Source organism: Protopterus annectens, chromosome 6.part1 (assembly GCF_019279795.1).
Source record: "Protopterus annectens isolate FY-2018-M chromosome 6.part1, PAN1.0, whole genome shotgun sequence".
Lineage (NCBI taxonomy): Eukaryota > Metazoa > Chordata > Ceratodontiformes > Protopteridae > Protopterus > Protopterus annectens.
In genome coordinates this window covers 70,375,507-70,402,036 of record NC_056738.1, presented here as the reverse complement: position 1 = coordinate 70,402,036, position 26,530 = coordinate 70,375,507, and the positions used below count along the sequence as shown (strand labels likewise).

Genomic DNA, 26,530 nt, shown 5'->3' with positions numbered 1-26,530 from the left:
AAGAATAGGACAGGCCATTGTGGAACAATTCTGCTAAGTATTCCAGAATGTGTGTCATGCTCGCCACTGTCACATCTAAGCCTTTTGTTGTGTTCCAAATGAGAAATCTTTTCCATTTTGCTGAGTATGTCTTCCTTATGGAAGGCCGGTGAGCTTCCATAATAGTGTCCTTTACTCTCTGTGATAAGTTATTTTGAGGAGGATTTATGGAATTTTCCAGTAGCTGCAATGTTTTCAAGTTGGGATGCATGATCTTGAAATTGTTCTGCGTCAGAAGAAGAGGCCATAGGGGGAGAGGCCATGGTTTCACCTGTGACATGCTCCTCAATAGTGGGTACCAGTGCTGCCTTGGCCAGTCTGGAGCTATCAGAATCACTCTTGGCTGTTCCGCCCTGATCTTCAGTAAAACCTTGGACATTAATGGGAGAGGTGGGAAGGCATATACTTTTAGAGCTTTCCAGCTGAAAGAGAGGGAGTCCACCCTCCAAGCTTTTGGGTGGTATGTCCTTGAGCAGAATGTCTTCAGTTGATGGTTGTGCGGGGAGGCGAACAGATCTATCTCCGGCTTTCCCCATGCTTTTGTTACGAGTAGGAAGATGTCTGGGTGCAGCATCCATTCGTGTGCATCCATAGTAGTTCTGCTTAAGCTGTCTGCCAGTACATTTTCTTTCCCTGGCACGAACTGGGACTGTAGTTGGAAATTGAGTTTCAGGCATAGTTCCCATAGATTCATAGTCAGCCTGCATAGAGGGTAGGAATGTGTGCCTCCCTGCTTGTTTATGTACCACATGACCGTGGTGTTGTCTGTCCTTATTAACAGGTGGCCTTGATGGAGGAAAGGTTTGAAGGCCTCGATTGCGTGCATCACTGCCAGCATTTCCTTTTGGTTTATGTGCATGTGCAGCTGTCCTTGAGACCATAGGCCTTGGATACATTTGCCCTCCATGTGTGCTCCCCATCCTCGGTCTGAAGCGTCCATGGTGATGGCTTGTTTTGTTTTTGGTTTGTTGAAAGGCAACCCTCTGTTGGACTGGCAGACATGAGCCCACCACAGGAATTCCTTTTGAAGGCAAGGAATGATTGGTATCAAAGTTTCCAAACTGTGACTGTGCTGAGACCATACACCCCTTAGGTACCATTGTAATTTTCTCATATGCAGCCTGGCCTGTGGAATCAGAATTATGCAGGATGCCATGTAACCCAGGGCCTGCAGGATTTTCCTTGCAGTTAGCTGAGTTTGTCTTGTCAGATTCATGAAGTAATCCGGAAGTTGTTTTTGTTTTTCTTCTGTGAGAAAGGCCATTTGGGTGGTTGTGTCTAGATCTGCACCCAAAAAGGTTATCCTTTGGGATGGAACACGTCTTGATTTTTGGATGTTGACTGTGTATCCCAAGGCCTGTAGTAGGTGGATGGCATAGGCCAAATCCTTTATCAAATTTTTCTTGTTGTCCGCTTGTATAAGGCAGTCGTCCAGATATGGGTAGATTTGAATCCCCTGAAGTCTGCAGTGTGCAATTACTGATGCCAGGCATTTCGTGAATACTCTGGGCGCAGTAGATAAGCCAAAGGGCAATGCTGAGAATTGATAATGCTCTGATCCTGCAAGAAATCTGAGGTGTCTTCTGCAGCTTGGTCAAATAGGGACATGCAGGTATGCCTCCTTGAGATCTAGAGTCACCAGCCAAGACTTCTTGCCCAGCATGGGAAGAAGTTGCTGTAGGGCCAGCATCTTGAATTTTGGCACAATGAGGTAAGTATTCAGTGCGGACAGGTCGAGAATAGGCCTCCATTGATTTTCTTTTCTTGGAACAAGGAATAATCTGGAGTAAAATCCTTGGCCTTGTTCTGAAAGAGGTACCTTTTCTATGGCTTTCATTTGAAGTAAGTTGTTGATCTGCTTTAAAGCCTCTGCCCTCTGATTTGGTGGCAGGTTTGGCATTCCGTTCCTTCTTGGCAAAGTGTGGAAGTGGAACCTGTATCCTTTGTCTATTATTTGCAGTGTCCATGTGTCCCTTGTAATATAATGCCAGTTTTTTGAGAATAAAGAAAGCTTTCCGTCCAAGGGTGCTTCCACTTGAGCCCTGGTAGGCGGAATCAAAGTCAAGTCATTGTGTCCGTCCTGGTGTAGTAGTTGTTGCTGTTGCTGCACTACCTCTCTGGTTGGTAGGCTGCCACTGACGGCCTCTGTAGGAGCCCCTAGCTTGCCCTCTACCTCTGGGACACCTGTTCCTGCCTCTCTGGGCTCTGTCCGAGTCTGGAAAGGACCAATTCTTAGTAGGCCAGTTTCTGCTGAATCTCGGTGATTGTACTTGCAGAAAATCCTTAACTGTTTGCACAGATTTTGCCTTTTCTTCAAACTTCTTTAAGACCTCCTGAGCCGAGGAGCCAAATAATTTTTGTTTTTCCATTGGAGCATCCAGGAGTTTAGCTTTAACATGGTCTGGCAAAGATTGTTCCTTTAGCCAGGCATGCCTACGAATAACTGCCCCAGTCATAGCTGACCTACATGAAGCCTCCAGTGCATCATAACCACACTTTAAAAAATGATTACTAACCTGCTGTGAGTTATGTACCAGATCCTGAACGGATTTACAGTCAAGGGGTTCAGAAGAAGAAAGCTTCTTATTCAGTTCATCTAACAAATACTCTTGGTACTGTATCATATGAAATTGGCAATTTAATGCCCTCACTGAAAGAGTTGCAGAAGTATATACCTTCTTTCCCCATCTCTCTAAAGCTCTAGACTCCCTTTCAGAAGGTAGAGGATTTTTGGCAGTGGCAGCTGCAACCCCTTTAGGGCCCTGAGAAATAGTATCTGGGTCTGCGGAATGGGCCTTATACAGATGAAAATGAGAATCCGGGACCCTGTAGTATCTATCAGGTTTGGCAGGTGCCGGGGGGAGAGTATCAGGGGCTGTACTAACATCATTGTACACATCATCAATAACATTCAAAACAGGAGGTATAGCTAAGGGCCTATGCTGAGGCAAATGCAAAAAGGTCCTTAATCTCTTTCTAGAATCAGAGAATTCCTGACCCTGCCATTGAAAATGCTCTCTCATGGAGTGTAGAGTCTCACCCAAAGAAAACTCTTCAGGAGGGGAGGCCGAAGGGATAGATTCTTCAGCATCAGAATCCTCATAGGGCGAATAAGCCTCCTCCTGGTGATCTGACAACTCAGATCTATCCGTGGACTCATCTGAAGAGTGTTGGTCAGAGGGCTCAGTCCTGGGCCTTTTGTCTGGTGGTGGGTGAGAGCCCCTGTCCGGGTGGGGCTGAGAACCTCTAATTAAAGAAATAAGATCCTCTGCAAGGCTGAGGATCTGAGAACTAGAAGGAGGCCTCTGGGAGGTAGACTTGGGAGGCAAAGCTTTAGAAAGTTTAGCAGCTTTAGCCCTGGAAAAAGCCTTAATGGACATGGAAGCAGGGGGTCTAGCTGCCCCACATGCAGGAGTAGATTCGTCCAAAGGTATGGTGTCGGACATTTCCTGGACACTGGTTTCGGTAAGTAGCTCAGTAGCCGACTCAGCCGGGGGGTCCAGCCGCGGTGGTCGGTTGAGTGGATTCGGTTAAGGGAAGCTCCGAGGACTCTGTTTCGGCCGAAACAGAGACACTTGCGGTAGGCCTTACCGTGGTTTCAACCGAAACCGCGGGCCGCGATTGTCGGTCCTTGTCCTTCTGTTTTTTCACGAAATGCGATGTCGGAGTCTCCGACGGCATCTTATATGCAAAATTATCCCCAAAGAATTCCTCTGCAAACTCCGACCGACGTCTAAGAGTTCGTCGGTTGAAGGAAGCACAGGCTGAACAGGCAGAGACGTCGTGGTCTGGGCCTAAGCAAGGGAGGCAGTAAGAGTGGAAATCCTTATGAGGTATTTGTTTCCCACAAGTTAAACAATTATTTACTTTATCTGACATCGGCTGAGGCAAGAAAGAGTCCCCAACAGGGTACTTGGCTTTTTCGAAGTCTTCGGTAGCTGAATCACAGGATCTGACCGACCGGCACTTGCGAACTGCTTCTGCTTCAGGCACCGCGCGGCAAGAAAGACAGAGGAAAATGGCGTCGGCTGATGCTTTTATACCCCAGACGCTCTGACGTCGGGGAAAGTGCGACATCAGCCGAGGCCAGACCCAGACTTTGGAATCCGGCCGACCGAAGGGCTGCCTGAGGCAGGACAACCCATCTGTTATGACTGCAGATGCATCCTTGAAGGACATCCTACGTTTTCTAATACATATCTACATTACAAACATACAGCATGGGCTTTATGGCGTTCTAATAAAAAAGACCCTCAAGATCACATTAAATACAGGCAATCCAGGAACGAAACCAAAAAAATCAATTTTACAAGACAAAAAACAATACTACTGTAATTTACAGACAGTAAATCAAAATAAACCTCAGAAGTTTTGGGCAGGTTTAAATAATCTACTACATCCTGGACAAATTTCAACCCCAATCCCTGCTGCTACTATTGATAAAACCCCTGAAGCTGTTTGATAGTTTTAACCAATTCTTTACTGAGACAATTCAAGCCCTAGCTAGCCAACTACCTCCTAGCTTCCCTTGTCCTGAAAGTAGCACCCCTAGAAACCTACTTGCGTTCAGATTCCAACCATTCACCACTTCAGTTGTCCGTACCTTGATCAAAAAATTAAAATCCATTACACTTTCTGCTGATCAACTCCCTGCCGAGTACCTACAAAAATCAGCTGATGCTATTGCTTACCCCATCTCAATACTAATCAATCGAACCATAGTAGAAGCTAAAATTCCCACCATCTGGAAAATATCCTATGTAATCCCACTTCACAAAGGAGGCCGTTCTACTGAATTCTCCAATTATAGGCCAATAGCTATACTCTCTCCACTTGCAAAGATTATGGAAAAATGTATTCATAGGCAACTCATGCACCACCTAATCCAAAATCGCCTTATGGCAGACACTCAGCATGGCTTCCGTCCTCATCACAGCACTACTTCAGCCCTCCTAGCCTTTACCAACACCATAAACCATAATCGCAACAATAATTATATATCCTCAGCCCTCTTTTTGGATCTTTCCAAGGCATTCGATATGGTTGATCACCAACTTTTAATCCACACCCTGCAAACATTCTGTCTAGATACTGGAGCAAACACCCTTGGAGTACCACAAGGCTCTATACTAGGGCCTTTGCTGTTCTCCATCTTCATTAACGACCTTTATACTGTCATCCCAAAAGTCAGCTGTATCCAATATGCTGATGACTCTTACTCTGATTTGCTCAGCCACATCTCCAGTACAGTTATGGTCAGCTACCCAGACCACCTTTAATACAATAGAAAACTGGCTTTCTGGACATAGTCTGATCCTAAATCCCAAAAAAACTAAAATGCTGTTATTTTCACCAACATGTAGGTCTACCTCTTTCACCTTTACCATAAAATCAAATGATGGCACAACAATCTCCCCTGACCCATCTACAAAACTATTAAGTGTCATCAGACAATAATCTAAAATTTGACCTACATGTTAACCAAACTATCAAAACCATCAATAAAAAACTAGGGTCACTTTACAGAATAAAAGCCTTCCTAACCCCTCCAGCTAAAATTGCCATAGCTCGCTCTCACCTTCATTCAACCCTTCTGTATGCACCCCCTCTACTCTTGAATTTAAACAAGACTGGCCTTAAACTCTCAATTTGCTACAACCACATTGCCAGGTTTGCCACTGGGCTGCCTTTTAGGAAACATCATTGCATCAATCTAAATCAGCTTGGGTGGCTTGAACTACCCAACCTAATCAAGTATAACCAACTGATTATGGCCTATAAAATCCTCTATAATCCGGACAATACTCCTGCACTTAAAAATATCACCCCCTATAACAATCCTAGACCGCTTTGATCCACTACTAATTCAGACTAGCAAAATTAAAAACACAGCCGGTGATTCTCTCTTTGCAAACTAAGTAGATCCTGGAACTCTCTTCCAGCTGATATTACCTTACTTTCCACCTTAGGTCAATTTAAAACTAGACTTAAACAACATTTGTCACTTAACTGGCTATGTCAATGTATCAAGCCTGGCTAACTCTCTCTAGAATGTATAAAAATCTGTTAACCAGTTTACTGTGTAATTTAATTTAATCCTGACTTGTGCTCAGGATTAACTGTAACCTGTGGAACTTGTTTAACTTGCTTACTTATGCAATCTCTGTAAATAGTCTGTTTGTAATATGTAATGCTGGTATTATGTAATGCTGTATCTGCTTACCCTTGGAGCTTTTCTCCCCGGGCCTCCACTGAAAATGGACATGCATCCAGTTGGACTATCCCGGTCAACAAATGTAAAATAAAAATAAAAAAATAAAAAATTACACCAGTTATCCTACACACCAGAAAAAAGCTGCAGTTAAGGGCCAATTTATCAAACTGGCCCGGATGATATCTAATAAGAATTTTATGGAGGAGTGTGGAAAAGTAATAAATATGTTTATAATGAGAGGCTATCCGGAATGCTTTGTTCATGATATTTTAGGTGAGGTTAGCAGAAAAAGACAAATGGGGCTAATTCAACCAATTCTTAAACATGGTGAGATGGTGAAAGCCATAAGTGAACATAAACAAGAGGGATATAACAGAGCATTCATTACTACTTATAGTTTGGATGGTAGTTACATAGCTAATGTTATTTTTAAAACTGGTGGTTGATTCTATCTGAACCAAATAAGATGGAAACGTTAGGAACAGTACCTAAGGTGATATACAAAAAAGATATCGCCTTTAAGCAAATATTAGAAAGGGCTACGAATACCATTCAGGTTAATCAAAACAAAGGACCGGTACATTTAAATGTGGGGCATGCAAGTCCTGTGCACTCATTCTTGTGAATGACCATGTAACAATTCAGAATTACACATATACCACTAGATTATACTACAATTGTAATTCAGTGGATGTGGTATATGTTGCATTATGTCAACAATGCCCAGGTTTTTATGTAGGGAACACCTCTAGAAGACTGAGGGATCGGATCTATGATCATATGAGAGAAATCAGGCTAGAGGCATCCACCAATGCCCTATATAGACATATTCAAAAGAATAACACACATGGGTTCAAATTCTTTGTATTAGATTCTATACAAAAAGATATGCAGGGTAAAGTAACAAATGATAATTTAAATCTAAAGGAAACTAGATGGCAAATCAGACTGAGAGCAACAGTATACCCTGGCTTAAATTATAGTTGCTCTATAGCACCTTCGTTAAAGATGAAACATTAGGTAATATAATGGGAGAAGTATGTTCCCTTAAATTTTTATAGGAGTATGTAATTATTTAATTGACAATCATGTTGTGTAGGTACTTAAGTGCATTTGGATTGTTTGTAATTGTTCTGAAGAAGTTCACCTAAGAGGGTGTACGAAAGCACTCAACAGTAACAGTGTTTTTATGGTGGTTTTGTATCCTGGACATTCATCCATTAAAGGATTTTTACTTTAACCAGCAGCATTCGGAAGGTTTTTGTTCCGATACCTCTCAACATCCTAGAGCAAGAAATCTGAACAAAGCCATAAATAAAAGTTAAACAAAGGCTCAAAAATAGGGGCATTTTTTAATACTGCTCTTACAAACTTAGAAAGTCGATAGAACATGTTTTGCATTAGCATGAATTTTCTAAAGGGTATAAAACTCAAATGTCCATCATTTTCCAACTTCAATCTTTAATGATTTGCAGCTAATGTGCCAGAAAACCACAATTTTAGGAGGCAAATATCTGGACATTCTGCGAGGATCTATACAACTGAGAGGAATGATACAGAAAGCAACAAATAATGAAGCAGTATGAACAGTCTAGTTGATCGGATACGAAGGAGCTGGATACAAACAGCTCTCCGTGGGCACCTGATTTCCATCAGATCCCAGTCTTAGGATCCAAGGAGGAAGAAAAGGAAGTGATCGGACCAATTGGATTGGATTGTAGGAGAGACCAGGATCAAAGCAGTTTGCACAAATATTCAATCTACAGAAGCTGGCCCCTTGGAAATGGCACTCGGATCCAAAGATTTAAGATCCAATGCAGACTTGTCAGGCAAGCAGGAACACTCCAGGGGACCAAACCTATGACATCAGAGAAGGACTGGGGATCTGACGGAGGCTCTAGCAACTTTGGATTGGATCAAAGATCCTAGTTCCATCACGGTATGTTTCTTTCCTTACGGGTGATTGAGCCCCAAAAGAAGCCATGAAGGATTGAATTCTGTACCTATAAGAAAAGCAGCAGCTCATTAACACTTGACCCTGCATTTTTCAGCATTAATTAAGGATTTCGCAACTGCAAAAAGTACAGTTTTGAACCTACCATAAATGTAGATAGAGTGTATACACTGCTGCAGTCATTACATTTGGGTTATCCTGCAGTCAGGCGGTTCCCCAGTCGGCCTGAGTTCCAAAGTCTTGGTCCGGCGTCAGTTGCTGTCGCCTCCTCCCCGACATCAGTGCGACAGGGGTATACAAGATGCAGCCGACGCCATTTTCTTCAGTTTTTCTTGCCCCAGATGTCAGATGCCCCCCAAAAGGTAGGCCATTCAAATTGCTAATAAAACATACATAAGAAAAGCAATCAACAACTTTAAGTTACCAGCAAATACTCCCCACAGGTAGCAAAGGGTAGAAGACATAGGTACGTACCAGCAAGTAAGAGGGGTAGGAGGGAGGGTAACCTGGACTGCAGCAGTGTATACACTCGAACATCGACATTTATGGTAGGTACAAAACTGTACTATGTTCATCGTGTTACAATGCTGCAGTCATTACACTTGGGTAGAATCCCAAAGCTGAGGTAGGGTGGCTGGTTCTATAAGGCATTAGGGGTAGCTATACGGCCCTGCAGCATTGCAGTGGCGAAGCCAGCTCTGGATTTAGAGTATAGAGGCAGATGGTAATGCTTGGTGAAGGTATGTACAGAACTTCAAGTTGCTGCTTCCAAAATGTCCTTGGTAGGTACTCCTGAGGTAGGCAGTTGAAGTGGCTGTTGCCCTGGTGGAGTGAGATCTAATGCTGTTAGGTACAGGTTTCCCATGGTGTGTATAGCAGAAACGTATACAGTGTCCTATCCATTTTGAAATAGTCTGTTTTGAAATGACTTTTCCCTGTGCTCCTGCAGCATATGCTACCAATAATTGCTCAGATTTTCTGAAAGCTTTGGTTTTGTCCAAGTAGAAGCGTAACTGCCTGTGAATGTCTAAAGAATGCAGTAGTCTCGCCCCTTTATTCTGTGGATTTTGGTAAGTGAATAGTTTGGTTTAGAGCCACACTTGATACCACTTTTGGCATAAACTTAGGGTTAGTTCTTAAAGACACCCTGTCTTGGTGGAAAATGATGAAAGGTTCCACTGCCATTAGTGCCTGTAATTCTGAAACTCTTCGTGCTGATGTTATTGCCAGGAGCAGAGCAGTTTTCCAAGAGATATATTTTAAATCTGTGTTAGCCGACTCAAAAGGAGGTAAAGTTAATTTTTCCAACACGAAGTTGAGATCCCAAGTTGGAGTAGGTGCTCTACGGGGCGGTCTTATGTTTTTTTAACCCCTCTGAGGTACTGTTATAGCAAAGGATTAGAGAAAATTGGTGGATCCGTGTTGTAATGAGCAGAGATGGCAGAGGCGTGGTTCTTGATGGAAGAAAAGGAGAGGCCTTTGTCCAGCATCTCAGTTAAATATTGTAGTATCTGAGGAATATTTGGGACAAGAGGGTCAAGGCTGTGAGCCTGGTTCCAGGCACAGACTCTCTTCCATTTATCCGAATAGGCTTTCCTGGTACTAGGCCTTCTGGCCTCCAGAATGAAATCCATAACAGCTTTGGAGAGAGACATTGCTTGCTTGACTAAGGAATCTTCCATGCAGCCAGGTTTAAAGTCTTTAGCTGGCTGTGAAGTATCGGATTGTTGTGCTGAGTCAGCAGATGTGGTATGCGAGGCAAAATCTAGGGTGGTCCTTGTGCTAGGTTCTTTAAGATTGGGTACCAGTGCTGGCGTGGCCAGTCTGGTGCAATCAGGATAATCTTTGGCTCTTCTTGCTTGGCTTAAAGTATATACTTGTAGGTTTTTCCAGCTGAATGAGAGGGCATCCACTTTCCATGCTTGTGGATGGTAAGTCCTTCTGCAGAATTTCTGTAGCTGGCAGTTCATTGGGGATGCAAACAGATCTATGTCCGTGCTCCACCATTTTTGTGTTATCACTCTGAATATTTGTGGATTCAATTCCAATTCGTGGGGATCCATGGTGTTTCTGCTTAAGCCGTCTGCCAGTGTGTTTTTCTCTCCTGGCAGGAATTGTGCTTGCAGATGAACTTGATAGTTTAGAGCTGTGTTCCACAAGGTCATGGCTTGTCTGCAGAGGGGATAAGAGTGAGTGCCCCCTTGCTTGTTTATGTACCACATAACTGTGGTGTTGTCTGTCTTTAGTAGTAGTTGTCCTGGATGCAGCAGGTCCTTGAAGGCTATAAGGGCATTTTGTACAGCTAGCATCTCTTTTTGATTGATATGAAGATGCCTTTGTTCTGCGGGCCACCTGCCCTGAATACATTTTCCTGCCATGTCTGCTCCCCAGGTGTAATCCGACGCATCTGTTGTCAGTGTTTGCCTGGCTGTGGGTTGAATAAAAGGCTGTCCCTTGTTGAGGTGACAAGCTTGAGCCCACCATTGAAACTCCTGTTGAAGGCAAGGAATTAGTGTTATAACCGTTTCCAAACTTTGACAGTGTTGAGACCAGACACTCTTTGGGTACCATTGTAGTTTCCTCATATGCAGTCTGGCATATGGAATTAGTAGTATGCAAGATGCCATGTAACCCAAGGCCTGCAGAATTTTTCTTGCAGGGAGATGGGTTCTTGTTGCCATCAAAATATTGAGTCAGTTGTCCTTGTTTGTCTGGCTTAAGATAAGCCATCTGGGCCGTTGTATTCAAGCTGGCACCTGGGAATATTATCTCTTGTGAGGGCACTAGTTTTGATTTCTTTTCGTTTACTGTGTACCCTAGGCAACTTAACTTTTTTTACAAACGCCAGATGCTTTAGAAGAATGTCCTTGCTCTTTGCTTGAATCAGGCAGTCATCCAGGTACGGATACATTTGAATTCCTTTCTGTCTGCAAAATGCAATTACTGGTGCCAGGTGCTTTGTGAAGACCCTGGGCGCAATAGATAAGCTAAAGGGCAGTGCACAGAATTGATAGTGCATTGAACCAGCTATGAATCTGAGGCATCCTCTGCAGTTTTGTCTGATAGGGACATGCAGGTATGCCTCCTTGAGGTCCAAGGTTACGAGCCAAGCTGTCTTGCCCAGCATGGGAAGAAGCTGCTGTAGTGTCAACATTTTGAATTTTGGAACATCCAGGTAAGTGTTTAGAGAAGAAAGATCCAGAAAGGGCCTCCAGGCTTTGTCCTTTCTGGGAACCAGAAAGTCTTGAGTAAAATCCTTGTCCTTGCTCCTGTGGTGGTACCTTTTGAATAGCTCTCATGTCCATGAGTGCTGTAATTTGTTTTTGAGCCTCTGCCCATTGATTTGGTGGCAGATTTGGCATTCCTTTTAACCTTGGCAGAGTGTGAAAGTGGAACCTGTAACCTTGAGATACAATGTTGAGAACCCATTTGTCTTTGGTGATCATATGCAAACTGTGATAGAAAAGTGCCAGTTTTCCTCCCAAGGGGGCTGCCAAGAGAGAGCTGTTTGGCAGCTGTAGTGGGAAGTCATTGGGGCTGTTTTTTATATGGTTGGGGCCTTTCTTCCCCTTCTTTCTGGCCTGATGCACCCCATTGTCGAGGCCTGTAAGGACCTTGTGGCTTACCTCTTGGATGTCTGTATTTGCCCCTTTGAGGTCTGTGTGTAACTGGAAAGGAATAATTCTTTGTTGGCCAATTTCTGCTAAATCGAGGAGGCTGAACCTGTAAGAAATCCTTCACCGTTTGCATTGATTTTGCCTTATCCTCCATTTTCTTTAATACCTCTTCTGCCTTAACTCCAAATAACACATCCTGCTGTAAAGGTGCATCCAATGGTTTTGCTTTAACATGATCTGGTAACGCATGTTCTTTTAACTAAGCATGCCTTCTAATGACAGAACCTGTAACTGCTGCTCTACAGGAGGCCTCTAAAGACTCAAAACCACATTGCAAAGTATGGTTTTCCCACTTGTTCAGCTGCATGCAATAAATACTGCATTTCCTTAAAATTAGGAGGATCTGAATCTGGAAGCATTTTTTGCTTCAACTGAGACATCAAAAATTGCTGATATTTTAACATGTGAAACTGGCAATTTAAGGCCCTCATTGTTAAAGTTGCAGATGTATATACTTTCTTCCCCCATCTGTCTAATGCTCTGGAATCTCTGTCAGAGGGGACTGGATTTTTTGCTGATGAGGCCTTACCCCTTTGGGTCCCTGAGAAATAATTTCAGGGTCAGCCACAGGGCTTTTATAAAGAAATTTGTGAGTCAGGGACTCTGTAGTATCTGTCAGGCTTAACTGGGGCTGGGGGTAAAGAATCAGGATTTAAGCTGGATTCAGTATATCTAACACAGGCGGAATAGCAAGGGGTCTGTGTTGAGGTAATAAAAGGAAGTCTCTGAGCCTTTTCTTGGATTCTGAGTAATCCTGGCCTTCTCAATGGAAATGCTCCCTCATGGTATGTAAGGTTTCCCCAAAGGAGTAGTCCTCAGGCGGAGAGGCTGATGGAATTGATTCCTCAGCATCTGAATCCTCATAAGGGGGTAAAGAGTATCCTAGGGCCTGAGGATGAATCTGAAGAGATGGATACCTGGTCGGATGAGTCATAGTCTGCATCCTGTCTAGGCCTTTTATCAGAAGGGGGATGGGACCCCCTGATCAGAGTGATTAGGTCTTCGGCCATTTTAAGCATTTGTTTCTTAGGCACGGAGGCCTGTCCTGGAGAATGCTGTGTTTGTTTCTTTGTTTTTAAAGGAGGTTTAGATTTAGCAGAATATTTAATGCTCAACTGAGTAGGTCTGAAAACACCCTCTGAAGCTGTGGGTTGTTCAGCTACTCCAGATCCCTCTGAAGGGTTAGTTTCGGTAGGCTGAAAATCTTGTGCGTACGAAGGCCCAGCCATCTCCACGTGAGAGTCAGAGGCGGCCTGTGGTTCTACAGAAGCGGTAGTCAGGGGTTGCGAAGGTGCCTCGCTGAAAACCGGAGAACCGGCGACTGGCCTAGAAGAAAATAGGACACAAATACCCCTTCATGTGGGAATTTTCCAAAGTTACGGGAAAGGGAGGAAATATGTGCATCAAATGTTAAAACTTTCTGACCCCCAAAGAATACTGAAGTTTAACAAACAATACTTACTGGTTAGACTTTGACTTTGATTCAAGCTGAAGCTTCTTTTTTTCTTCAGCCTTCATATTATAGTAATCAGACCTACGGCACAAAAAAGTTAAGATTTTTAGTACTGCGCCAAATCTTTGAAGATATTTTTACTGTACAATGCTTAAACAAGTAGAGCATGCAAAGCCATTTACTGCAAGTCATTAAAAACACTTTCTCACAAAGTTTGATTTCTTATTAAAAATCAAAAATGCAGCTACAGCACTGACCACAGCCATCAGAAGATCTCAGTAGTTTCAGGAAGAGGCATTAACTTCTATGACTGATCCATTACTGGCTAGACAAGCTTTTTCTCAGTTTGGAGCAGTGCTACTTTCCTTCCTAGAAACTGCTGATATTCCCACCCTTCTTTAATTTTGTCAAACATGCCAAAAGTAACTGGACCAGTTAAAGTGTGGAAGTGAATGTTCCTGGAACTTCAAGATGCCATATTGCTGCATTCTTTCAATTAAAATGTGAAAGTAAAAGGGAAGGTCTAGACAGTGAAAAAAAAAAAACACTGTATTGAGGAACTTTATCAGAAAACAATACAACCCTAATCATAAATGTTACACTAGGATTACTGCTACAGTAAGAAGTCCTGCCTACCTTTCTCCATGTCTGACTTTGCAAGATACACATTAAGGGAAGCTGTCCAAATAAGATGATCCACCTTTTCAGCAAGGACATGTTTATACTACTAAGAATTTACACATAGCTTACTATATTCTTCATAAGGGCCAGTGCTGCAGCTCATGAAATATAAATGGGAGCAATGAGAAGGTACAATACTGTGAACATGGGGGAAAGTACAGTTGTGTACACTTATCATAAATTAGATGTTAAAGTGTATTCACTGTTGCAGTCATCACACTTGGGTTATCCTGCCAGGGGTAGCCCTCAGTCAGCCTGAATACCAGAGGCTTAGTATTTCTGCGTCGGTTGCTGTCGCTTCAGGACTGACGTCAGTGGTATAAAAAAGTACAGATTTGTACCTACCATAAATGTAGATGTTCGAGTGTATTCACTGTTGCAGTCATTACACTTGGGTTATCCTGCTGGCAGGCGACCCGCAGTCGGCCAGAGTTCCAAAGTCTTGGTCCGGCATCGGCTGCTGTCACTTCTTCCCTGACGTCAGTGCACCAGGGGTATATAAGATGCAACCGACGCCATTTTCTTCAGTTTTTCTTGTCCCAGATGTCAGGTGCCCCCAAACAGATGGGCAATACATATTGCTAACCAAAACATACAATGAATAAAAAACAATACCCTTATTTACAAGCAAATACACCACATACGTTGTATACAAGTTGTATAGGATAGAAAGGCATAGATAAGTCCCAGCAAAGTAAGTGGGGATGGAGGGTGGGTAACCAGGACTGCAACAGTGAATACACTCTAACATCTATATTTATGGTAGGTACAAAACTGTACTATGTTCATTGTGTTTCACTGTTGCAGTCATTACACTTGGGTTGAATCCCAAAGCTGAGGTTGGGTGGCTGGGTTTGGAGTAGCTATGAGGCCCTGCAGCACTGCAGTGGTAAAGCCTGCTCTGGATTTAGAGTAAAGAGGCAAATGGTAATGCTTGGTAAAGGTGTGCAGTGAACTCCAAGTTGCAGCTTCCAAAATATCCTTGGTTGGTACTCCTCTAAGAAAGGCTGCTGAGGTGGCTGTTGCCCTGGTAGAATGTGGCCTAATGTTGTTAGGCACTGTTTTTCCATGTTGTGTGTAGCAGAAACGGATATAGTGTCCTATCCACTTTGAAATAGTCTGCTTTGAAAAAGGCTTTTCCTGTGATCCTGCAGCATATGCTACAAACAGTTGCTCAGTTTTCCTGAAAGTTTTTGTTTTGTCCAAGTAGAAACGTAACTGCCTGTGAATGTCCAATGAATGCAGAAGTCTCTCCCCTTTATTCTGGGGATTTGGATAAAAATGTTGGCAAGTGAATAGTTTGGTTAAGAGCCACACTGGATACCACCTTTGGCATAAATGTAGGGTTTGTTCTTAAAGGAAACCATGTCTTGATGAAAAAGGAAACTATGTCTTGATGAAAAATGATGAAAGGTTCCACTGCCATTAATGCCTGTAGCTATGAGACTCTTTGTGCTGAAGTTATTGCTAGTAGCAGAGCAGTTTTCCATGACAAAAATTTTAATTCTGCTGAAATGGCTGGCTCAAAAGGAGGTAAAGTTAGTTTTTCCAAGACAAAGTTTAGGTCCCAGGTTGGTGTTGGTGCTCTCCGGGACGGTCTTATGTTTTTAACCCCTCTGAGGTACTGTCTTAGTAATGGATGAGAGAAAATAGGAGGTTACGTGTTACAATGAGCTGAAATGGCAGAGGTGTGGATCTTAATTGATGAAAAGGATAGGCCTTTGTCCAGCATCTCAGATAAGTATTGTAATATCTGAGGAATATTTGGAACAAGAGGGTCAAAGCCTTGAGCCTGGTTCCAGGCACAGAATCTCTTCCACTTATCGGAGTAGGTTTTCCTGGTTCTGGGCCTGCTGGCCTCCAAAATGACATCCATAACAGCTTTACAGAGTGTGGTTGGCTGCTTGGCTAGGATATCTGCCATGCAGCCAGATTTAAGGTTTTGAGCTGACTGTGCAGGATCTGATTGTTTTGTCGAGTCAGAAGGTGAGGAATTTGAGGTAAAATCCATGCTGGGCCTTGAGCCAAGTTCTTTAAGATTGGGTACCAGTGCTGGTGAGGCCAGTCTGGGGCAATCAGGATCATTTTTGGCCACTCTTGTCTGGCTTTTAGGAGTACCTTTGAAAGGAGAGGCAGTGGTGGGAAGGCATAAACTTTTAGGGTTTTCCAGCTGAATGAGAGAGCATCCACTTTCCATGCTTGTGTGTGTGTATAAGTCCTTGTGCAGAATTTCTGTAGTTGGCAGCTCAGAGGGGAGGCAAAAAGATCTATGTCTGGGCAACCCAATTGTTGTGTTATCATGCTGAATACCTGTGGATTTAATTTCCACTCATGAGGATCCATGACGTTTCGGATTAAGTCGTCTGCCAGAGTATTTTTCTTTCCTGGCAGGAATTGTGCTTGCAGATGAATTTGATAAGTCAGTGCTGTATTCCACAAAGTCATGGCTCGTCTGCAGGGGGGGTAGGAGTGTGTGCCCCCTTGCTTGTTTATGTACCACATAACTGTGGTATTGTCTGTCTTTTAGTAAAAGTTGTCCTGGATGCAGAAGGTCCTTGAAAGCTGTCAGGGCATTTTGTACAGCTAGCATCTCTTTTTGATTGATGTGAAGATGCATTTGGTCTGCGGCCCACTTGTCCTGAATACATTTTCCTTCCATATGTGCTCCCCAGGCATAATCCGATGCATCTGTTAGTGTCTGCCTGGCTGTGGGTAAAGTGAAAGGTTGTCCCTTGTTGTGGTGACATGCCTGTGCCCACCATTGAAACTCCTGTTGTAGGCAGGGAATAAAAGTGGCATTATTGCTTCCAAACTGTGACAGTGTTGAGTCCAAACACTTTTTAGATACCATTGTAACTTCCTCATATGCAGTCTGGCATATGGTATTAGTAGTATGCAGGATGCCATGAACCCCAAGGCCTGCAGAATTTTTCTTGCAGGGAGTTGGGTTTTTGTTGCCATCAATTGAAAGTACCGAGTCAGTTTTCTTTGCTTGTCTGTCGTGAGATAAGCCATCTGGGCAGTTGTATTTAAGCTTGCACCCAGGAATATTACCTCTTGTGAGGGCACTAGTTTTGACTTCTTTTCGTTTATAGTGTATCCTAGGCCCACAAGTAATCTTTGTACAAACACCAGATGATTTTGTAGAATGTCCTTGCTCTCTGCTTGAATAAGGCAGTCATCCAAGTAGAGATATATTTGAATTGTTTTTGTCTGCAAAATGCAATTACTGGTGCCAGGCATTTTGTAAAGATCCTGGGTGCAGTAGATAAGCCAAAGGGCAGTGCAGAGAATTGGTAATGCATTGTGCCAGCTATGAATCTGAGGTATCTTCTGCAATTCTGTCTGATTGGGACATGCAGGTATGCCTCTGAGGTCCAAAGTAACAAGCCAAGCCTTCTTGCCCAGCATGGGAAGAAGTTGCTGTAGAGTCAACATTTTGAATTTTGGAACATCCAGGTAAGTATTTAGAATAGATAGGTCCAGTATGGGTCTCCAAGCTTTGTCCTTTCTGGGGACAAAGAAAAGTCTAGAGTAAAATCCTTGTCCTTGTTCCTGCTGCGGCACTTTTTGAATAGCTCTCATGTCCACGAGGGCTGTAATTTGTTTTTGTGCCTCTGCCCATTGATTTTGTGGCAGGTCTGGCATTCCTTTTGGCCTTGGTAGAGTGTGAAAGTGGAACCTGTAACCTTGAGACACAATATTCAGTACCCATTTGTCTTGCGTGATTATATGCCAATTTTGTGAAAAAAGTGTTAGTTTTCCCCCTAAGGGAGCTTCCAAAAGGTAAGTGCTTGGCATTTGCAAGGTGAAGTCATTGGGACTGTTTCCTATAAGGTTGTGACTTGTCTTCTCCTTTTGGGGTTGAAGCACCCTACTGTCGTGGTCTGTAAGAGCCTTGCGGCTGAGATCTGCCTCTTGGGCGTCTGTATCTGCCTCTTTGTGGTCTGTCTGACACTGGAAAGGACCAATTTTTTGAAGGACAATTTCTGCTAAATCTAGGTGGCTGTACCTGTAAGAAATCTTTCACTGTTTGCATAGATTTTGCTTTATCCTCCATTTTCTTTAATACCTCTTCTGCCTTAATACCAAACAAGATATCATGCTGTAAAGGAGCATCCAATAATTTTGCCTTAACATGGTCAGGTAAACTTTGTTCTTTTAACCAAGCATGCCTTCGAATCACAGATCCTGTAACTGCGGCTCTACAAGATGCCTCTAATGAATCAAAACCACATTGCAGAGTATGTTTTCCCACTTGTTCAGCTGCATGCAATAAATACTGCATTTCCTTATAATCAGGACCTTCTAAGCTTGTAAGCATTTTCTGTTTTAACAGAGACATTAAATATTGTTGGTATTTAAGCATCTGGAACTGGCAATTTAAAGCCCTTACTGCTAAAGTTGCAGAAGTGTAAACTTTCTTCCCCCATCTATCCAATGCTCTAGAATCCCTGTCAGAGGGGACTGGATTTTTTAGCAGTGGAAGCCTTTACCCCTTTGGGACCCTGGGAAATAGTTTCTGAGTTTCTGGGTTAGCAACAGGGTTTTTATAAAGAAATTTGAGAGAGTCAGGGACTCTGTAGTACCTGTCTGGCTTGACTGGTGCTGGGGGCAAAGAATCAGGGGTTAAACTAGATTCTGAGAACACATCATCCACAATATCTAACACAGGCGGAATAGCAAGGGGCCTGTGCTGAGGCAATAAAAGAAAATCTCTTGAGCCTTTTCTTGGATTCTGAATAAGCCTGGCTCTCCCAATGGAAATGCTCCCTCATGGTATGTAAAGTTTCCCCAAAAGAATAATCCTCAGGAGAAGAGGCTGAAGGAATGGATTCTTCGGCATCAGAGTCCTCATGGGGGGTATAGAGTATCCCTGGACTGAAGGAGTCAGAGGAAATGAAAACCTGATCAGTAGAATCATAGTCTCTATCCTGCCTAGGCCTTTTATCAGGAGGGGGATGGGAACCCCTGATCAGAGTAATTAGGTCTTCGGCCATTTTGAGCATCTGTTTCTTAGGCATGGAGGACTGTCCAGGAGAATGCTGTACTTGTTTCTTTGTCTTTAATGGTATTTTAGACTTGGTTGTTGTTTTGAAGGTAAGCTGTGAAGGTCTGAAAACACCCTCAGAAGCCGGTGCCTGCTCAGCAGCTCTGGACCCATCTGAGGGATTAGTTTCCGTAGGCCCAATACACCTTGAGTTTCCAGAGGCCTAGTTGTCTCCACGTGGGAGTCGTAGGCAGCCTGAGGCTCTGAGGTAGCGGGTGTCGGGGGCTGCGAAAGCGCCTCACTGAGAACCGGCAACTGGCCTAGAAGAGGCTTCGCCATCGGTTTTGGACCTCGGATGCCTGTCCTTATCCTGGTCTTTGCGTCTTTTGTGAATTCAGGTCGGTAGTTCTGACGGCATTGTATAATTGAACCTTCGGCCAAAGTAATGCAAAGCAAAATCAAACAGACGTTTAATAGTGTGTTTGTTAAATCTAGCACAAAACCGACAACTAGTGACATCGTGGTCAGGGCCTAACTATAGATTCATAGATTAGTACTAAGCTAACCGCCCTTGTGAGCCATTTTAAGCCTAGCCAATTATCCCTTGTGAGACTCAAACCCTGCACCTTGTGTTTGTAAGGCAAACACCTTAACCATTAGGCCACCAGCTTAACCATCAGACCCCAAGCATGGAATACAGCAAGAATGAAAATCCTTATGAGGCATTTGCTTCCCACAAGAAATACAATTATTAACTTTTACTGACATCGGTCTGAGGCAAGAAAAGAAGTTTCCCCAATGGGCTTACCTAGCTTTATTGAAGACTTCGGTTCTGAAATTCGAAAATCTCATGAGTCGGCCGACCGGCACTTGCGAACTGCTTTTGCTTCGGGCACCGCGTGGCAAGGAAGACTAAAGAAGATGACGCTGGTTGCATCTTGTATACCCCTGGCGCACTGACGTCAGGGAAGAAGCGACAGCAACCGACGCCGGACCAAGACTTTGGACCTCTGGCCGACTGCAGGTCGCCTGCCAGCAGGATAACCCAAGTGTAATGACTTCAACAGTGAAACACAATGAACATCAGGCAGCAGACACCATTACATCAGTTTTTCTTGCCCCAAATGTCAAGAGCCCCCAAATAAGGAGCTAAGTTATGGTGGAGAAAAGTACAGTTTTGTACCTACCATAAATGTAGATGTTCGAGTGCTAATACAGCTGCAGTAATCACAGATGGGTTCTCTGCCGTCAATGGAAACGGTTTTGCTCTTGGAATGAGAAAAAAGGCCAGGACCCTAGAAAACTGAATTTGCCTCAGGTATTACAGTATCTAGCTGAGCTGCTGAACAGTGGACTTTCATTTTCCTCCATAAAAATCCATGCCTCAGCCATTTCTGCAGAATTCAACACTGATCCACCCTTATTCTCTCGCCCACTCTTAAGACAGTTCCTCAGAGGGGCTAAGAATATAAGACCACCAAGGAAACAACCAATACCAACATGGGATCTTAATTACATTCTAGAAAAATTAACATTGCCTCCCTTTGAACCAGCTGCCTCAACAGATTTGCAATATTTGTCCTGGAAAACAGCCATCTGGTTGTTCAGGTTGAGACATTTTATTCCTTAATTGTGATAACAGGAACTGCTGATATTTAAGCATATGAAACTGACAATTTAAGGCCCTCATAGCTAGGGTGGCCGAGGTATATACCTTTTTTCCCCAACCTTTCTAAGGATCTTGACTCTCTTTCGGAAGGTAGTGGATTCTTAGCAGTAGAGGCCTTCATTCCCTTGGGGCCTTGAGAAATGGTTTCAGGGTCAGCATTATGGCTTTTGTAAAGAAATTGGTGGGAGTTAGGAAAGTACAGTTTTGTACCTACCATAAATGTAGATGTCCGATAGGTATGCAACTGCAGTCCTAACATATGGGTTGTCCTGCCTCAGGTAGCCCTTCGGTCGACCGGATTCCAAAGTCTGGGTCCGGCGTCGGCTGATGTCGCCCTTTCCCCAACGTCAGAGCGCCTGGGGTATAAAAGCATCAGCCGACGCCATCTTCTTCAGGTGTTTCTTGCCCCAGATGCCAGGTGCCCTCTAAGGAAGGCTAAATTTTGAAAAGAGAGAAAAAATTCCAGACAAGTACAACAACATAAAAACAAATACACCATAAAAGATCACCCCAAGTAGCTAAAATGAGGGGTAGAACCCAAAAGAAGACCACAGAGGGGTAGGTGGGTGGGAAAACCTGACTGCAGTTGCATACCTATCGGACATCTATATTTATGGTAGGTACAAAACTGTACTATGTCCTTCAAGGATGCAACTGCAGTCCTAACATATGGGTTGAATACCATAGCCAACCTGGGGGTGGTAGGCACTAAGACAAAGATGGTGTAGCTAAAATGCCCTGCAGGACTGCAGAAGCAAACCCTGCTCTGGATCTGGAATATAAAGGCAGGTTGTAATGTTTGGAAAATGTATGCACGGAGCTCCATGTAGCAGCTTCTAAAATGTCCTTTGTTGCCACTCCCCTTAAGAAGGCTGTGGAGGTGGCTGTAGCTCTGGTGGAATGTGGCCTGATGTCAGCTGGCACAGTTTTTCCATGAAAAGAGTAGCAGAATTGAATGCAATTTCCAATCCATTTAGAAATTGTCTGTTTGGAAAATACTTTTCCTTGCAATCCAGCAGCGCAAGCTACAAAAAGCTGGTCAGATTTTCTGAAAGGCTTTGTTCTGTCCAAGTAATAGCGCAACTGTCTGTGTATGTCCAAGGTGTGCAGAAGTCTCTCTCCTTTATTTTGAGGATTGGGAAAGAAGGTAGGCAGGTGAATAGCTCGATTCAGGGACACCCTGGATACCACCTTTGGCATGAATGACGGATTGGTTCTCAAAGAAACTCTGTCCTGATGAAAAATGAGAAATGGTTGTCTTGCCATAAGGGCCTGTAGCTCAGAGACTCTTCTTGCTGAGGTTACTGCCAGTAGGAAAGCTGTCTTCCAAGACAGAAATTTCAACTCTGAAGATGCTGCTGGTTCAAAGGGAGGAAGAGTTAAATTTTTCCAGCATGAAGTTGAGGTCCCATGCAGGCACTGGTGGTTTCCTTGGAGGGTTGATGTTCTTTATACCTCTTAGAAACTGTCTTAGCAACTTTGATTCGGTCTGAAACTCCGACTTCAGAAAATTTCAGAACGCCAACCTGCACTCGCAAAACTGCTTCTGCATCGGACCATGCGGCAAAAAAAGACTGAGGATATGACGTCGGTCATGCGCATTAGTACCCTGACGTACTGACGTCAGTCTAATGCGCCCTGACCGACGTCAGCCATATACTTTGGTATTCGGGCCGACTGGACAGCGGACTACCCCAATAGTTAGGACTGCAGCAATGTGGAATGAAGAACATCTGTCTTAGCAATGGGTGAGAAAATACAGGCGGATCAGTGTTATATTTGGCAGATATTGCTGAAGCATGTATTTTTATGGAAGAATATGAAAGGCCACTGTGGAGCATTTCAGCCAAATATTCTAGGATCTGTGGAATGCTCATCACTGATGGGTCTTGACCCTTTTTGCTGTTCCAGATAAGAAATCTCTTCCATTTTGCTGAGTATGCTTTTCTAGTGGAAGGTCTGCGCGCCTCCAGGATGATATCTTTTACCCTTTGGGAAAGTGTATCCTGAGGAATAGTCATGGAATCTTCCAAGCTGTCAGTTTCAATGTTTTCAAGCTGGGGTGTAATGTCCTGCAATTGTGCTGTGTCAGAAGAAGTGGCCATTGAGGAAGGAGCCACGGATTGGTGTGTGTCAAGCTCCGTAGCAGTGGGTACCAGTGTTGTCTTGGCCAGTCTGGAGCTATGAGTATGATTTTCGGCTGCTCTGTCTTGATCTTTAGTAACACCTTGGTCATCAAAGGAAGAGGTGGGAAGGCATATAGTGTTAGGGAGTTCCATCTGAAGGAGAGAGCGTCCACCTTCCATGCTTGAGGGTGGTATGCCCTTGTGCAAAACTTTTTCAGATGGTGGTTGAGGTGGGAGGCAAATAGATCTATGTCCGGCCTTCCCCATGCTTGAGTTATTTGTAAGAAAATGTCTGGATGCAACATCCATTCGTGTGAATCCATGATGTTTCTGCTTAGGCTGTCTGCCAGAACATTGTCCTTCCCTGGTACAAACTGGGATTGTAGCTCTATTTTCAATTGAAGGGAAATATCCCAGAGATTCATTGCCAGTCTGCAAAGAGGGCAGGAATGGGTACCTCCTTGCTTGTTTATGTACCACATAACTGTGGTATTGTCTGTCCTTATTAGTAGATGGCCCTGATGCATGAACTTTTCGAAGGCCTTGATTGCATGTATCACTGCCAGCATTTCTTTTTGGTTGATGTGCAGGTGCTTTTCTTTTTGTGTCCATTGTCCTTGAATGCATCTGTCCTCCATGTGCGCCCCCCCCCCCCATCCATGGTCTGAGGCATCTGTTGTTATGGGTTGACTTGTATGAGGCTTGCTGAAAGGCAGACCTTTGTGTATTTGGCTTGCTTGGGCCCACCATAGAAATTCCTTTTGAAGGCATGGAATGAGTGGGATCAAAGCTTCCAGGCTGTGGCTGTGTTGAGACCATAGACTTTTTAGATAGCATTGTAGTTTCCTCATATGCAGCCTTGCGTGTGGAATCAGAAGAATGCAAGATGCCATGAAACCCAGGGCCTGCAGGATTTTCCTTGCAGTCATATGGGTATGTGTTGCTAATTTTCTGAAGTATTCTGGTAATTGTTTTTGTTTTTCTTTTGTCAGAAACGCCATCTGGGTGTTTGTGTCCAGTGTGGCACCCAGGAAAGGTATTTGTTGGGATGGTACGAGACTTGATTTCTGAATATTGACCGTGTATCCCAAGGCTTGCAGTAGGTGAATGACATAGTCCAAGTTTTTTAACAAGGCTTGTTGGCTGTCCGCTTGTATAAGGCAGTCGTCCAGGTAAGGGTATATTTGTATCCCCTGAAGTCTGCAATGTGCAATTACTGATGCCAGGCATTTCGTGAACACTCTGAGCACAGTAGATAAGCCAAAGGGCAATGCTGAGAATTGATAATGCTCTGAGCCTGCAAGAAATCTGAGGTATCTTCTGCAACTTTGATTGGGACATGCAGGTATGCCTCCTTGAGGTCCAGAGTTACCAGCCAAGACCCCTTGCCCAGCATGGGAAGGAGCTGCTGTAAAGTCAGCATTTTGAATTTTGGCACAATAAGGTAAGTATTCAGTGCGGACAAGTCCAGAATGGGTCTCCATTGGTTTTCTTTTCTTGGAACAAGGAAAAGTCTTGAATAAAATCCTTGGCCTTGTTCTGCAGAAGGAACCTTTTCTATTGCTCTTATTTGAAGTAGGTTGATTACTTGTTTGAGTGCCTCTGCCCTTTGATTTGGTGGCAGGTTTGGCCTGCCATGTCTTGTTGGTAGTGTATGAAAATGGAATCCGTTATCCTTTGTCTATTATGTCCAGTATCCATTTGTCCTTTGTAATATTGTGCCAATTTTGTGAGAATAAAGATAATTTTCCGCCCAAAGGTGCTTCTAATTGAGCCCTGGATGGCGGAGTCAAAGTCAAGTCATTGAGATGTCCCTGTGGAGCAGTGGAAGGTCCTGCCCCACCTCTCTGGTTCGGAGGCTGCCATTGACGTCCTCTGTAGGAGCCTCGAGCTTGCCCTCTACCACGTCTGTTTTTGCCTCTTTGAAATTTGTCCGTGTCTGGAAAGGACCAATGCTTGGAAGGCCAATTCCTGCTGAATCTTGGAGGCTGTACCTGGAGGAAATCTTTGACTGTTTGCACTGATTTTGCCTTTTCCTCTATTTTCTTTAAAACCTCTTGTGCAGTAGCACCAAATAGCTTATGTTTCTCTAGTGGTGCGTCCAAAAGCTTAATTTTCACATGGTCTGGCAATGTTTGTTCCTTTAACCAAGCATGTCTGCGTATGACCGCACCTGTCATTGCTGCTCTACATGAAGCTTCCAATGCATCATATCCACACTGAAGGAAATGGTTGCTAACCTGCTGAGTCTTATACACCAATTCTTGGTAACCCCTTTCTATCTAGTGGTTCAGGGGAAGCCAATTTCTTTTGCAAGTCATCCAACATGTATTCCTGATACTGAATCATATGAAATTGACAATTTAACGCTCGCATAGAAAGGGTGGAAGATGTATATACTTTCTTGCCCCACCTTTCTAAAGCCCTAGAATCTCTTTCCGAAGGAAGTGGGTTCTTAGCAGTAGTGGAGGAAACCCCTTTAGGTCCCTGAGAAATAGTTTCAGGGTCAGCAGTATGGCCCTTGTACAGAAATTGATGTGTGTCTGGGACCCTGTAGTACCTGTCTGGCTTGACAGGAGCAGGGGGGAGGGAGTCAGGGGAAACACTAGAATCTAAGTACACATCATCTAAAACATTTAAAACTGGAGGAATAGCTAAGGGTCTATGCTGAGGTAGCTTTAAAAATTCCCTTAACCTTTTCCTAGAGTCTGAGTATTCTTGGCCTTGCCATTTGAAGTGTTCCCTCATGGAATGAAGTGTTTTCCCAAAGGAAAACTCCTCAGGAGGAGAAGCAGAGGGAATGGACTCCTCCGCATCAGAATCCTCGTAGGCCAGGAAGGCCTCCTCCTGGTAATCTGAATGTGCAGAATCACCTGAGGCCTCATCAGAGGACTGGGGATCTACCTGCTCAACCCTAGGCCTCTTGACAGAAGGCGGCTGAGAGCCTCTATCTGGATGTGGCGGAGAACCCCTAATTAAAGAAATAAGGTCCTCAGCTAAACTTAAAATTTGAGAACCAGAAGTGGATCCCAGAGAAACAGATCTTGGAGGGAGAGACTTGGTCTGTTTGGCAGCCTTAGCACGTGTGTAGGCCTTAATGGACATAGACACTGGAGGCCTGGCAGCCCCGCGTGCTGGAGTAGTCTTATCCACTGAAATGGTGTTAGAAATATCCTGGGCTTTGGTCTCAGAGGGGAGAACAGAAACCGGCACCGAGCTGGCCTCCGGTACCGAAGTAACCGGTGGGATGGTGTCGTCGGTCTGTAGCGGTTGTGAAACCGACTGAGAAGAAACAGAGACACTCGCGGTAGGCCTAAGCGTGGTGTCGGCCGAGACTGCGGACCGTGGGTGTCTGTCCTTGTCCTTCCGTTTTTTCGGTAAATGTGCTGTCGGAAGCTCCGACGGCATGATACAACCGAAATCTTCCCCAAAATAATCCTGTGCAAACTCTGACCGACGCCTAAGAGTGCGTCTATTGAAAGAAGCACAAGCTGTACAGGCCGAGACGTTGTGTTCTGGGCCTGGACAGGGTAAGCAGTAAGAGTGGAAATCCTTATGAGGTATTTGTTTCCCACAAGTTAAACAATTATTAACTTTTACAGTTTTATCTGACATCGGCTGAGGCAAGAAAAGGTCTAGCGAGGTGCCAGCTTTTGAAGACTTCAGTAGCTGAAAACACAGGAGCTGGTCGACCGGCACTTGCGAACTGCTTCTGCCTGGCGGGGCG

At 44.0% G+C, this 26,530-nt stretch overlaps 1 protein-coding gene across 1 annotated transcript in view; it reads right to left on the bottom strand.

Annotated features, from left to right (window-relative positions):
- The window catches only part of SSB (small RNA binding exonuclease protection factor La), a 742,287-nt gene that overhangs the window by 608,197 nt on the left and 107,560 nt on the right, over positions 1-26,530 (bottom strand). The window contains exon 4 of the mRNA XM_044075347.1: positions 13,347-13,418. Coding sequence (XP_043931282.1) covers positions 13,347-13,418 — 72 coding nt within the window. The remainder of the gene's footprint in view (positions 1-13,346; positions 13,419-26,530) is intronic.